The sequence below is a fragment of the Anoplopoma fimbria genome, chromosome 20 (genome assembly GCF_027596085.1).
Source record: "Anoplopoma fimbria isolate UVic2021 breed Golden Eagle Sablefish chromosome 20, Afim_UVic_2022, whole genome shotgun sequence".
NCBI lineage: Eukaryota > Metazoa > Chordata > Actinopteri > Perciformes > Anoplopomatidae > Anoplopoma > Anoplopoma fimbria.
Genome location: NC_072468.1, coordinates 18,677,142 through 18,692,853, shown reverse-complemented (window position 1 = coordinate 18,692,853; position 15,712 = coordinate 18,677,142). Strand labels below are relative to the sequence as shown.

Below are 15,712 nucleotides of genomic sequence, written 5' to 3'. Positions count from 1 at the left end.
TATAAATGTCCTCCTCACGGTGGCGCCAGAGGAAAGTCAGAGCAGCACTCAGTCTGTGTGTGTATGTTTACATTCTCTGGGTGCCATGAATGTCTGGACAAAATTTCAACTTTCAATTTTATAGCAATCCATCAACCTTTTTTTTTTTTTTTTAACCATTTTTTGTCCAAATCAAAGTGGTCGACCAACCAACCAAACAACAGACTAACATTGCCACAGACACTCTAATATGGCTAACGATACCTAAAACAACAGAACTAGAACATGCCACACACTGTATGTGACTTCATCACTTGTAGTACAGGATACTGGATTATTTAATCAAACCGATTGTGAACAATGATTGTGTCTTTCCATCAGCAACCTGACGGAACAAAAGTATCAATTGTAATGTTGCCGCCTCATATCTAAAACAGGGTCTCTCTGAATAGACCCATGACTGTTTAATGATGTCAAACAGCGGTAGTTGTTGCTATTTGAATAAATTCTAACTCCTTTACAAAAGTACTTTAATTATTAATTGTTTTCAAAGTTGTGTTTTTTGTACATTGAAAGATTCAATTACTTTGCACTATTGTTGATCATTAACAGAGGTATGATGATGGAAAACCCCACTGCACAGTACTTCCTTGTACTACCTTCATATGTTGAAATAGACACACATTACACGGAAATCAACAAAGCAAAGTGAAGGAGTGTGATCCTTTTTTTCTATTGTCATATTTGAGGATACTGCATAAGAAATGGAAAAAGCTGTGATACACTTCATCATCCTGATGTCCATCTCAGGTGAGCTCGTACCACATGATACAGCAGATAAAATTCACTTAATTATTCAAGTTGCTGTATTCTAAATATCAGTGGGAAGTCAGACATTTTCCTAACATAGAGGGTCAAAGAGGAGTTTCTATGCAGCTTATCTGACAATCTGCTATGCAAACATATCAGCTAATTCAGCTGTTTAGCAATTTGATGATCACTTAACTTTACTCAGGAGTTTATTTCTGTTTGCAGCAAAAATAAAATTATCTCAAAGCTACAACAGAGCTATGAAAATAGTCATGATGCGTCTCTTACCCAGAGGTGTACTGTATTTAAGCTTCTTCAGGGAGAACAGGTGTTTTTTTCTGCTGCAGATTTGTGTTTCTGGTCCTTTTAAGATCCCCATAAATGTCTCCTCCAGGTTTGACAAAAGGAGCTGGTGTGTTGCCAGACACTCTGAATGCAGCTGTCGGAGATAAAGTGATGTTCACCACAACATTTCTCCCACGGTAACACCATTCCTAACAGTGGAATGGACATTTGGTGATAAGAACATAATATATTTCAATGTTAACAACATAACTGGACCAGGGTACGAAGGCAGGGTCACCCTGTTCATGTCTACTGGATCTCTGGAGCTCAGGAATCTGACTCCTGAGGACAGTGGAGAATACAGCGTTAACATTGTTTCAGTTGGAGCTCTACCGATTGAAGGGAAAACAAGACTGGACGTACAAGGTGAGGACATTTCACGTTACTTTGCTTTCAATTCTGAATGGAGATTATGCATTACAGTTAAATAATGAATAAAAAAATGTGTTCAGGTGTTGAGTGGTTTTAAATGAGATCTATATAAAGCTTCAAAACATACTAGTTAAAGCTAGGGTGGGTCATTTCTTTACTGTAATATTTGGCAAAACTGTCCTAATAGCCAGTCAGCTATATGTAGGTGAAGTGCTCTGAGAATATCTGCTCATAACTTTGCTCTCCCCTGCCTCTGTGGGCCGCACCCAAAAATTGCCACCGCTCATGTACACTTTGACCAATCAGAGCGAGGCTCCGATTCTCCGTTCTTATTGGCTGTCCGGTCACCTTGGCAACGACGTTGGTGCGTCCCTGCGTGTTTCGTCTTCCTATCAATGTAACTGAATTCACATGAACGCGCATAACTGACGTTCGGTGGGAGGAGCTACAGCAGGTAGCGTGGCAGGGAGAGGCCAGAGAGCACGCGACGGAATCTCAACGGCTGTTTTCGCCCACCCTAGCTTTAAAACAGAATTCAGATTATGCTATTGCATAATGACATGATAATAATTATATGACATCATGACAAAACAAGCAAGGAAAAAGCAATTAAGTCAAATTTAAGTAAACATTTATTTTTTGTCCATCTACTGTTTCCAAGTCTTGAACTTTGAATGAAGTTCAGATATTCTTATTGTGTTTTGTGTACTTTGTGCATTTCTACAATGTATATCTAATGCTGGCTTTTATTCTCTTTTCCTCCTGTTGTGACCAACCTCAATGAATAAAAAAGGTGAAAGCTTAATTAGACTTTGAAAGTGCTCTTTATAAATATGATCCTTCTGGACTGTTATTATAGGATTCTTTATCTAATGTGATAATGATAATCTACTAAAACACTGAGTTGCAAAATGTCTCAATAATGAGACAAATTCATTAAATCTGCAAAGCACTCTAATGCCAAAATCTGAAGAATGTCGCCCACAACTAGTTTGTGATGCAAACTAATTGTTCTGGCAGTTTGGTAAATAAATAATCTCTATAAACAAATTTTGGTAGGGCTGAACAATTACAAAATATATACATATATCTTTTTTCAATTATTTTGACTGATATTGCAACTGTGATGTTATGTCAAAATATTAAGGGGAATGATCATTTTTACATCATTTGTATTTTGGTGTGATCTTCGCTGGGATCTGTATCAAACAATGATTTTTTTTTCAAGCCTTTTGAATATGATGTGTAGGCCAGCACATCTTTGCGGCACAACAGTATTTCATTTTAAATGGTATTTTCACATACATCTTGCCTTTAAAAAATAATTAAGCTTTTTGCAATTTGAAAATTGCAGTAGGCAATATTGAGATTTTAAATAAATTTCAATTAATTGGAGTGGAGAGCAAAAGAAGTGTAACTTATTGTCTGAAATGTAATATGGAACCCATCAGCAAACGATTTTGCTTTTTTTCAGCTTGAAATTTGCTTTTTTGAACAGCTACTACTGAACTCTTTTAGTGCATTTCAAGTTGCATTCCTGTCCTCCTTGGGCTGAATTTAGATAAATTCTTTAATATTTACTCATCAGGTACCTATTAACATGGTAAACTGAGATGGTCCTTAAGGTCAACATTAATCTACTATTAGTGTTTGGACCCTCTTTTGTTTCCAACGTGTTTTATCTGTTGAGTGGTGGTATAACTGTTGCTATTTGTATCATTGTTGGGTATCATATTCTATTTTATTTTTTGTATTACTTTTAATTGCCTGATTTAAAATGTCCTCATTGCAGTGCTAACACTTTATATCTCTTTTTAAAAAATGGTGAATAGATAAAACTTTCAATTATATTATTGTAATAAGCATGTTAGCATGCTAATGTTAGCAATTTACGCCCCGCAATGCCTAAATGAAGCAGAAAAACATCACAGAGCTGCTATCGTGGCTGAAGACTCTTGTTCTTTAAACTTTTGTCATGATCAATTAAGTAACTAGTAACTAAGAGGTAATCATTAATAATAATTATAATTTATTGTGTTCAGAACATGCAGTTGTCTTTTATTAGCTTGTTATAAAAGTTTGGAGGGCGACCATAACAAAAGGACAATTTAGGTAATAATTAACTTTCCTAGCCTGTGTACTGATGACATGTTTCATTTATTGCAGATTATCTCACAAATACAGACGGCAGATGGTCAGATGACATTAGAAGAGGACCAAACTGAGTAATACACCATGAGCTATACATTTCTCAGGTCAACCATACTTGTGATCCTCTCCTCAGGTAAGAAATGCATTAGATTTTTTTTTTACATCAATACAACTAGAGGTTGTCAAATGTAGGCTAACCACTAATTGTTTCAGCAGGTCTCTGCTATGGAGCGGGTGTGCTCACTGTTGACTTGCTTCGTGGAGCAATAGGGGAGAGTGTGACCTTCACAACATCCGTAAAACCAACAGCTGAACCATTTCTGGCACTAACATGGAGCTTCAATGGTACCACCAATGTAATAACCTCAACCAGTGTAGATGTAGTGGGATCAGGCTATGAGAGCAGGATCACCCTGGATAAATCCACTGGGTCTCTGGTGCTAACAAACCTGACTGAAAAAGACAGCGGGGAATATGAGTTAATCATCATCCCTTACGGAGCGGGGCAGATTCAAGGAACTGCTAAACTGGAGGTGCTGAGTAAGTTAGACGTCATTAATCTGACGTCGTATTTAAAATAATGCTTGAGTAATATCAACGAAATTGGACAGAAAATATCAGATGCTATTTACACAATGTCTTTTTTAAGAATGTGTCTTTCCATTCATTTTTTGTGCACAGCCAAACTGTCGAAACCCACCATGGCCTGCCCCACAGAAAACCTAATCGAAGGTAAAACCTCTGTGAACCTAACCTGCCACGCTGACGGCCTCACCTCTCGTGTGTGGCTGAAGGACGGCAAACCTCTGGTTTCCGGAGACGGACTCAACTTTCACGATGGCAACAGAGTGCTGTCCATCAGCACCTTAAAAAGGAGCGACACTGGAGTGTTTCTTTGTAATGTCAGCAACGATTTCAGTTTTGACACGGCAAATTGCAGACTTAAAGTCTACTGTAAGTACTTTTAATTGTACTTTATTATGCCACAGCACTTTTTTTTCACATTTACAAATTTGCTTATACATTTTTTTAAAATATTTTTTCTCCAGTCTCTTTATAATCATGATCTTCTTCCTCATCTTTTCAGATGGACCTGACAAACCAATAATTGTTCAGACTCCGATAGGAGCAGAACTTGAAGAGTGTGTTTCTGAGCTGCTCTGCTGACTCCCTACCAAAGGCATCCTTCTTCTGGACGTTCAAACACATGACGATGCAGGGCTCTGTACACTACATCCATGAGATGGAAAATAGGCACCTGGGGAAGTACACTTGCACGGCCCGTAACCCAATCACTGGTCTGGAAGCCTCTGTGTTCCACACACTGCGTGGTATTTAAAGCTCTCATTCATAACTCTCTACAGTAACTTATTGATACTGATATGTGATGGCAAATGGAAAAGACAGAGTAATTGTTTTCTCTTCTGATCCAGACTCCTCCTACTCCAATAACTGGTTCTATGTCCATGATGTTTTGCACTGTCCTGACCACGGTGGCACTCATGTCGGTCTAAAGACTGCATTTTGTCCTTGGAGACAAGCTTGCTCATTTCCAATCTGCAATTGTCTTTTTTGGGATAATGTATCTGTGTTAAGCATTTTCGCTGTGTCTCTTTAAATTGTATGTTCACATAAAATAAAGATGTGAATGATAAAATTACAAACCAGCGATCCTTCACATTTAACAGCTGTCTCAATTTTTCTATTAACTGTATATTAAGACAACCAAAGTATCGCAAATTGTTGTAATGATGCCTCTCAGAGAACAAAGCAGAAATTCCAGCTATCTTCTTATTACTGCTTACAGATTCAGCTTTAATACAGTAAATTAGTCTTGACACTACTCAGGTGTTATATAAACTATGATAAAGTGTTTAATGTTCTTTAAAGGTGACTGAAGCCTGATAACGTCTAATCAAATTGCCACTATAATAAACTTTTATTAAAATTCTCTATCAGATTCTGTTGTGTTAATGAACACCATCATGTACTTTCCATTCGTTCTTTTTTTTTTTTTTTGTTCCACAAGGGTGTGCCTGCAAGCTGCTGCCATAAACTCTCAACCTACCTCAACCCAAGTGGACTTCACAGCAACTTTTTTAGAATACATTCGAAGCCCATTTTGGGTTAGTTACCTTTTGACCAGAGAGTCCTGCACTTACTAAGTTACATTGACTTGTGTTGGTCTAATTGAGGGTGCATATAGCAATGCAGCTTAAGGCTGGGACTAAATGCAGGACTTGAAACATTTAAGTCATGAAAAACAAAAACAAGTCTAAGGATTAGGAAAATTATAGATGAAAACTAAAGATTAACTTGCTTTTCAAGATAATATAATCTGTATCCACACAATGATGCCAATTTAGCAATATTATTGCTTCATTTAGGCATTTTTTTCAAACAGCACAATTAACTACTTTAAAAATCTATTAAGAAGGTTTTAGTGTTGATGGTGCATTTTCAGATAAGTACCGCCAGAGCGTGACACAGTTAATGCTCAAGTGTTTTGAGATTTTAGCAAAGATGCACGTGTTTGGGAAGTAGCGAGCTTCCATTGACTTCTATTCATTAGAAATTCTAATAAGGTCATAACGGTATGACTACACCCGCCCTTCCATGCCAATATGTCGTGTCTCTTTATGTACCTGATGGCAGGGGATCATTGGTGGCAATTGGGAACAACTGAGCCTAGTGTTTTGCTTCTTTAACATCCAGAATAGAATTTAAAATCCTTCTCCTCATGTACAAAGCTCAAAATAGTCAGAAAATCATTTCTTAAAAAAATCATAGTACCCTACTTCATTATCCCACTAAGGCACAGCACTCACAGAATGCAATTAACATATATATTTAATTTTAATTTTAAAAACAGTGTCTCTGGAATCTGACTATTATGACTTTTTCATATCACAACCAGTTTAAATATTTATCAAAACTTCCTATCAAAATGGATGTGTAAGCAGCAGGGTGTACCTCCAAATACCACCCAAACACCACAGTATGCCTCTGACCAGCCACGTCGTGAAACAAACTGCTCTGTGATTTTCTTAAAGTGGACAAGCTGATTAGCAGATGAGCTGTTGTGTTTCACAGCTGGAAGTAAACAGAGATGACAAACTGCTTCTGAATGCAAGTAGTAAATTTGACACTACATGACTGATTTCCAATGTGAAATATCTCTCAATTGTTAAATCATCACACCAGCAGATCATGTCCAGCATCTGGTTTTATTACTTTATCATAATTGTGTTATAAATTCATCATATCAGTGTAACATATTGTCCAGGCTGCAACACACCTGAGGGAGTAAAAGTTTGACTGCATGAGAAAATGTCAGGGTGCACGACCTTTGTGCCACCAGATCCGCTATTATCAACATAAAATATAGAAAACTGTTATATATTGAAAAAAACCTGCTGTTAAAATTGTAGCACTACAGACCTGATTAAATGAACACATGACTCTATAAGTAGATAAAGGAAAAAGGAGCAAGGGAATCAACAGTTTTCTTCATCATTACTGCAAGATACATTTGAACTAGGTTTTATTAAGGCATTTGTTGTAGGATTGACAAAAAAACGATCCAACCTTATGTTTTATCTATGGTATAACAGCATCATATATTCAGTTGTTTTTAGCTAAAAAGAAAAAACTTTTTGTCTCTTGCTCAAAGCAGAGTTCAACAATAAAAACAAGGCTGAAGCTGTTGTTGTGAGCAAAAGCAGTGAATGAAAGTTGAACCAAAAATATAGATTTAGTACAGTAACTGTAGTTTATGTGCATTGACAGACATTTTATATAATCAAAAAATGAAGCAAAAACACTGACATTGTGAGCAAAATGCAGCACATTAAAGCAATACAGGTTACTGAAACAAATGAGAGAAACAAGATGACTATGTTAACATAATATCCAAATATTTAAATTCCCAAAGAGAACTACTTTAGATTACGCAGACACAGGGTTTTGCTTTTTCTCCTCCGTTTCATGTTATTATTCGAAGTACAGTTCCTTTTAATCACTTGTTTTCCCATTTTAAAAGCTTTTAAAGCTAATTTTGTCGTATTTTAATTATTTAACAACAAATAACACTCTGTTCTGGATTTTATTAGAATTTTGTTGTTGATTGATATGAGAGCAATTTAAGTTTGAATTAATCTAATTATGACCAAATCACATAATAGGAATAACACCCTCCAAGGACTTTGCACATAAATTGCATGGGTCTTACTTGTTGGTTATTACTGCTGTCATGTACACGATGAGTTTGGCACCACAAAAGAAGTCAAGGCTGTAACAGAGGTCAATTGCCCCTCCCCTCAAACACGCATACTCACTCACTGCACCTCCTCTGTGAAAACACTTTGTATGCGCCTAGAGGCTGCAGGAGATATGGAAACATCTGTGAAACTGTTGATCATTTTAGGAGCAATCGCAGGTGAGAAATTAAGACTTGTATAAACACTTTCACTCACAACTCCTTAGTCAGGTCATGATTATTCAGTTAATCTCAATTACATTTTAAGAGCTGGTTCTGAATATTTTTTTGACAAGGTTGATTGCTATAAATGGTTATTATAGTTTAATTGGGTATTATAGTTTTAAATGTTAACCGTGTGATATCAAAGCTTCTGTTTATCTTTAATCCTTTTTTTACTTTTGAGGCCGTGCAGGTCACAGTTGGATCTAACAGACTACAACATAAAAAGAAAAGTCTTTAAATGCACATGTTTAAGTTCATATTTAATCATTAGAAATTGACATGGCATAGGACAAACTCTATTCTCTATTGTTTTGTTTTTTTTATACCAATATTTCAGTTATCTCATGGTATTGGTTACATAACATTTTCATGTAAATATGACTCTCGATTACACAGACAACACCTAATCTGGTTTTATATAGTTTTGTTGGCTGGATTTGGTTGGATGCATCTTCCTGGTGTCTCCAATAGGCTAGTTTTTAATTTGATTACATTCAAGTGATTGACAGTGCATTGTTATCTAAGTCTTAGTAACATTTATTCTAATAATGTAATCTTCTCCTTCAGGTTCAAGCCACGCAGATGGTTTGCTACCAGACATTCTTAATGCGGCTGTTGGAGGGACGGTGATATTCCCCACAACAGTGACTCCACCAGAAACACCATTCCTGATAGTAACCTGGAGTTTTACTGATCTCAACGGTACTAATTCTGCTATAATAACCTCAAGTAATGTAGACATAATTGAACCGGAGTACACGGACAGGATCACCCTCTTCAGATCTAACGGATCTCTGGTGTTGAGGAATCTGAGCCTTAGCGACAGCGGAGAATACACCATCCTCATTTTAACGAATGGTGCAGAGCAGCAGAAAGGAAACTGCAGACTTGTCGTACATGGTATGTTGATGCAACACGGTTGAACTAAAACAGACAGAAAACTGACTTTTTCCAGATTTTGTTCCTTCAAAAGGAATCAACCATTTGTGTGACACTTCAACTCACATGCAATGACCACATAATCAAATATAATGTCATCATTTCAAAACTGATGGAATGCCAGAAGTCAAGAGAACTTACCTTCTCAACATCAACTTCTTATGTTAAACTACTCCGACAAGTCAAATACTATACTATGTTTCAACTGATATCAATATCAATATCACATAATTGGAGTAGCTAAATCTTTCCACAGCTATTCTTTATGACTCTGACCTACACCGTATCTTTCCTGCAGCCTTTTGCTTATGTAATATTGTTATCAGTTCAATAAAACCTGAGTTTGATGAATTGTTCTTTGTTCATCTAAACCCACAGCACCAGTCTCTAACATGGTGGTAACTGTCAGCAACACAGACTTGGTGGAGAACAGCTCTGTCCGTCTGTCCTGCTCCTCCTCTGGATCCTCTCTCTCTTTCCTCTGGCTGAACGGCAGCTCTGAGGTTACAGCCAGTGACAGAGTTCAGCTTAGTGATGGAGGCGCCAATCTCACTATAGTCAGTGTGACCCGCTATGACCAGGGACCATTCAGGTGCCATGTGTTTAATCCAATCAGTAATGGCTCCAGTGATCCAGTAAACCTTTTAATCAGCTGTGAGTTACAAACACAAATGCTCTATTGATGCACGTTCCTTCAAATCCAAGAGCTTAACATTTTTACATTGACATAAATAACAGCAAAACGTAAAAAGCTTTTACTCGTAACTTGTTGATGCTTTGGTCACTGAGCAGGTGATCACTGTAGCTACTATGATAATGAGGTACTTCTTATTTTGACTGGTACAAAACAGTTATGAGCGATGCACACCCCCTACTACTCTTCCAAAGTTACTTAAATTTATATTTGTGACTCTCTTTTGTTGACTTTCCATGTGTCGCACAATGCAGACGGCCCAGAAAATACTCTATTGAAGCGATCACCCTCACAAGAATACTATGAGGAAGGGTTAGACATCATCCTGTCCTGCTCAGCCGTCTCCAGACCTCCTGCCCTGTATAAGTGGTTTCTAAATGAAGACCTGCTGTCCGATACTGGACCAGAGCTCAGACTGACGAACATTCAGATGAGTCAGAGTGGGAACTACAGCTGTCAAGCCTTTAACAGCAAAACCCTGAGAATTCAAACATCTCAGCCTGCAGCTGTAACTGTAATGGGTAGGTTGAGGTTTTTAACAGCGCTAATACATTTGTTCATTGTGCTTTTTAAGGGCTAGAAATGTTCTCATCATTTAAACCGTGCAAAAGCTTATTAATAGTTTTGTTTCCCCACAGTACCAGTATCTAATGTAAAGGTAAATGCCAGCACCACGGACATTTTGGAGTCCAGCAGCATCTCTGTCACTCTCTACTGCTCCTCCTCTGGTTCCTCTCCGTCTTTCCTCTGGCTGAACGGTAGCTCTGAGGTTAAAACCAGCGACAGAGTTCAGCTCAGTGATGGAAACTCCACACTCACTATAGCTAACGTGAGCCGCTACGACCAGGGACCATTCAGGTGTCATGTGATTAATCATTTCAGTAACAGCACCAGTGATCCAGTAAACCTCCTCATCATATGTGAGTGACTAACCAGCTTGTTCAAGCTACTAACATCATTTATCAGTGATTTTTTTTTGCTTCCTCCATGTATTTTATTGGTGACCATATCTTCTTGTGTTTTCTTGCTGCAGTTGGCCCAGAAAATATCAATCTGACAATATCTCCGTCACAAGAATACTATGACGAAGGTTCAGACGTCACCTTGACCTGCTCAGCTCTCTCAGGCCCTCCAGCCAGGATTCAGTGGTTTCTGAATGGAGACCTGCTGTCTGATACTGAACCAGAGCTAAGACTTATGAACATTCAGATGAGTCAGAGTGGAAACTACAGCTGTCAGGCCTTCAACAACAGAACGATGAGAAATCAAACATCTGAGCCGTCAGTTGTCTCTGTACTAAGGTGTAAGTTGGGGGGGAATGATGACTTCTTGTAGCTGAGGGCTTAAATAAGTAGGTCAGAAATAATAGTTTTTGAGACTGTTTGTTGTATTGTTTGACAAGTGGTACACAATTTCATATGCTTAGCTGAATGTAATCTTGCTGCAGAAACAGAACAAGAGCAATTGATCAGTGCCAACATTTCTTTTTGTTTTTTTCTTCCCATAGCACAAGTCTCCAACGTTGTAATAACTCCCAACGCCACAGATTTGTCAGAGCTCAGCAGCTCTGTCCGTCTGTCCTGCTCCTCTTCTGGATCATCCCCCTCTTTCATCTGGCTGAACGGCAGCTCTAATGTTACAGCCAGCGAGAGAGTTCAGCTCACCGATGGAGGCTCCACTCTCTCCATAATTAACGTGACCCGCTACGACCAGGGACCATTCATTTGTCATGTGTTCAATAATTTTAGTAATTACACCAGCAATCCAGTGAAACTCTACATCAGCTGTGAGTACTCTCTGATGTTACAGCATCTGAATGCACATCCCACACAGACCTTTACATTTTGCATCTTGATTCATAATTATAACAACCATCACATCAGGAGTGGGTTTGTCTAAATTACTTATTGTGCTCCTTGCTGTTTGATTGCTACTGTGTTTGGCTGCCGCTGAGTAAACGACAGCTGTATTTAGTTTAATGATGCAGTTTGCCATGTGAACATACTTAACAGTAATGACCTCTTCACACTGAGCCAAGCTCCATGCAATATGCAGCTTTTCTAAAAGCTACTGTTTTTTTATTGGTGACTAAACGGTTTCATATCTTTTTCCCCAGATGGCCCAGAAAATATAAATTTAACAATATCTCCGTCGCAACAATACTTTGAGGAAGGAGCAAACACCAGCCTGATGTGCTCAGCAGACTCCAGACCTCCTGCCCTGTTTCAGTGGTTTCTAAATGGAGACCTGCTGTCTGATGCTGGACCAGAGCTCAGACTGATGAACATTCAGATGAGTCAGAGTGGGAACTACAGCTGCCAGGCCTTCAACAACAAAACCCTGAGAAATCAAACATCTCATCCTGCAGCTGTAACTGTACAGAGTAAGTTAGGATATGTTAAATGGTTACAACACAATGGCTTAAAGTTTTGAATACTTGACTTGCTGCTAGTCTCTTTTTACTTATAACTCACAGCACCAGTCTCCAATGTGGTGGTGACTTCAAACTACACACAATTATTTGAGTTCAGCAGCTCCATCAGTCTCTCCTGCTCCTCCTCTGGATCCTCTCTCTCTTTCCTCTGGCTGAACGGCAGCTCTGAGGTTAAAGAAAATGACAGAGTTCAGCTCACTGATGGAGGCTCCACTCTCACTATAATTAATGTGACCCGCTACGACCAGGGACCGTTCTGGTGCAGCGTGTCGAATGGTGCCACCAGTGGAAGCAGCCAGCCGGTGAATCTTTTCATCCAATGTGAGTTTATGACAAAGGGATTTGTGCCACAAACCTACCATGATTTAAGATGACAATTACTCTCAAGCTCCATATGAATCTCAGTTGTTTCAGTTGGAGACACAAAGCCCAAATATGGATCTAATGTTCAAAAGCAATGTCCACCCTAAACACTGAAAGCTCAGACAATTACATTTCCATCACCTATATGATCATCAGCATAAGCTCTGTGTTATGTGCAGGTCTGCTCCATGTTTTGCAGTGCTCCTGGAGCTCCTCCTTCAGCCCCTCCTTCGCTTCGTTACCTGGCACCTGCTGTTGCCTATAAAGCCTGGGAGGCTTTATACGCTCCCTCTCTAGCCAGGGCCAGCAGCACGGTTCCCATTCACCAGTCTGTGTAACCTTTAGTGACAATAAACCCGGTTTTCTTATATCTAATCCTTGTTTGTCGACTTCATGTTACTCCCCTCGAGCCGGGTCGTAACATATTGGGGGCTCGTCCGGGATCAATCTGGATCAGTTTTGCAGAGTTAATTATTTCTAATTTTCCCCTAGACAGAGTAACTTGGTATGTTTTGGTGGTGTTTGGCAGTGTGGCTATGAGCAGCTTCTTTTCATGGTGAGTATGGTGAGTATTGAATCTGAGTGCTATGATTTTAAGTTGTGAGTGATCCCCCCTGGTTAGTTAGGGAGTGTACCAGCTGGGCGGAGCAATCTGTCTTTCCATCGGTACACTATTTGTTATTTTGCCTTCTTTATTTTCGAGGTAATCCTGGGTGGAGACGTGTTCTCTGGTGGGGGCGAGCATTTCAGGGCCTTGGCCACATGGCTGAGGTTAACTGAGCTTTGTTTTAAAGAAGCCTCGAGCCCGGCACGCCTCAGAAGACCATTAGGGTTAGTTTAAAGTTAGGCAGATACCAGGGGGCTTGCTTAGATGATCATTTGCACTCGGAGGCTTGCTCACTGTGCTCAGCAGTGATTGGTGTATTTTGTTATCTATGCTTGGTGATTGAAGTTGTCTAGTATGGCGGCTATAGATGACTTTATTAGTGCACCCTCGGAGGAGTTGTTTGATCAGCTCACTAAAGAACAGCTCCTTAGTCTTGCCAGTCATTATGACATTGAGATTGCCAGTGGTGATAAACGTCTTAAAGAGAGTTTAAGAGAAGCACTTAAGGCAGGCCTAGCAGAAGGAGGCATCCTGAGGGCGTCGGCTCTACCAGCATACCAGCATCAACTTGTTCTTCCTCAAATGTCAGATGCTGTGCTGGAGTTCAGGTTGAAGGAGTTGGCGTTCCGAGAATTAGAACTAGAGGATAAAGAAAAAGAGCGTATCCTTAAGGAAAGACAAATGCACCTAGAGCATGAGCGTTTCTTGAAAGAGCTTGAATTTAAGCATGCTGCTTTGAGCTCATCCAGTTCTGCCTCGGCTCAGTTTAGCGTAGCGAGAAACATCAGACTAGTACCTCCATTCGCTGAGAAAAATGTTGAGCGGTATTTCGCTCATTTTGAACGAGTGGCTACTGTTTCAGACTGGCCAATACATGCCTGGACCTCGCTTTTGCAAAGCGTTCTGGTGGGAAAAGCACAAGACGCTTACGCTTCTTTAAACATTGAGGATGTCAAGGACTATGAAAAAGTTAAAGGCGCCATTCTAAGAACTTATGAGCTCGTTCCTGAGGCGTACCGCCAGCGTTTTAGAGGCCTCAGTAAGCTGGATGAACAAATTTATGTTGAGTTTGCAAGAGAAAAGGAGATTAGTTTTAGTTCTTGGTGCAAGTCACAGAAGGCGGAAACTAAGGAGGATCTTAGACAATTAGTTCTGCTGGAGGACTTTAAAAATTGTCTGCCTGTTGCTGTGTGTACTTATCTCAATCAACAAGAAGTGTCCACTCTTGTTGAGGCTGCTGTTCTAGCAGACAAGTTTGTGTTGACGCTCAAGGTAAACTTTGATAGCGACCAGGGTGAGCGAAGGGGAAGGACTGGTTTTAACAGATCTCGGTTTCCAACCACTTCCTCCACCTGCTCAAAGCCTCCTCCTACCGTTTCTACAGCTTTCATTAGAAGATCGGCTAATGTGAGTACTCCGTTGGAGAGGACTTGTTTTTATTGCAAGAACAGTGGTCACTTCATTGCTGATTGCCCTGTCTTGAGTAAAAAAACAAGAGTCTTATAAGCCTGTTGCCTTATTAAAAACTGTGAGCAATTGTGCTGTCGACCAAACCATGGACCAACCCGCTCAAAAGAGTGAGCTGCCTGGTTCTTCGTCTTTCCTTATGGATGGTTGTGTCTCTCTTGTCACTGATCCTTCAACCAAGCAACCGATTAAGATCTGGAGAGATAGTGGAGCTTTTCAGTCCTTGATTCTCCAGGACCTCCTACCGTTTTCTGAGCAGTCTAAGTTGGGTTCCAGTGTCCTCGTCCAAGGGTTTGGGGGGGGGTATCTGTCTCTGCCGATGCATAACCTTACCCTTGAAATGGGACTTGTGTCTGGGGAAGTAGCTGTAGCGGTTTGTTCGAGCATTCCCATTAAAGGGGTGTCCTTCATCTTGGGAAATGACCTAGCCGGTGGTAGGATGCTTGCGGCTCCTGAGGTTGTCCCCTTTCCTGTTGTGTCGAAACGCCCAGATGATCTTGAGAAGCAATTCCCAGAAGCATTCCCTGTCTGTGTTACTACCCGTGCCATGTCAGAGAAGAAGAAGCCAGACAAAGAAGCTGATTCTGATATCGCACTGTTTGACACATTTTTGGCGAAGGGTGACGTGTTGGGATTTGGCAAAGTGTTTCCCTCGTGTGACGAGCTCAAGTGTGAGCAGGGGAGAGATGCAACCTTATCTTCACTTTTTGACAAGGTTGTGCCTGAGGATGAGATGACAGCTGTGTCTTGTTGCTATTTTGTGGACAATGGTGTGTTAATGAGGAAGTGGACTTCTCCGACACTGTCCTGTCATGATGATTGGAGTAGTGTGTTTCAAGTTGTAGTGCCGAGTGTCTATCGACAGGATGTCTTGCAGTTGGCTCATGATCATTGCCTGGCCGGTCATATGGGGATTAGGAGAACTTTAGACAGAGTGATGAGACATTTCTTTTGGCCTGGTGTGAAGTCTGATGTTGCTGAGCATTGTAGAACATGTCATGTGTGCCAAGTTATTGGTAAGCCCAACCAGAAGATTCCCCCAGCTCCTTTACATCCTATCCCTGCCAT

General features: G+C 40.0%; 1 protein-coding gene across 1 annotated transcript; it reads left to right on the top strand.

The window, feature by feature from the left end:
- The first annotated feature begins 743 nt into the window (after positions 1 to 743).
- On the top strand, positions 744 to 12,908 carry LOC129109313 (carcinoembryonic antigen-related cell adhesion molecule 5-like). The gene is given in 11 exon segments (XM_054621342.1): positions 744 to 789; positions 1,184 to 1,270; positions 1,273 to 1,500; positions 9,458 to 9,733; positions 10,028 to 10,294; positions 10,412 to 10,693; positions 10,807 to 11,007; positions 11,281 to 11,559; positions 11,890 to 12,156; positions 12,250 to 12,509; positions 12,750 to 12,908. Coding segments are annotated over 11 exon segments (2,352 nt in total).
- The last annotated feature ends 2,804 nt before the right edge of the window (positions 12,909 to 15,712 follow it).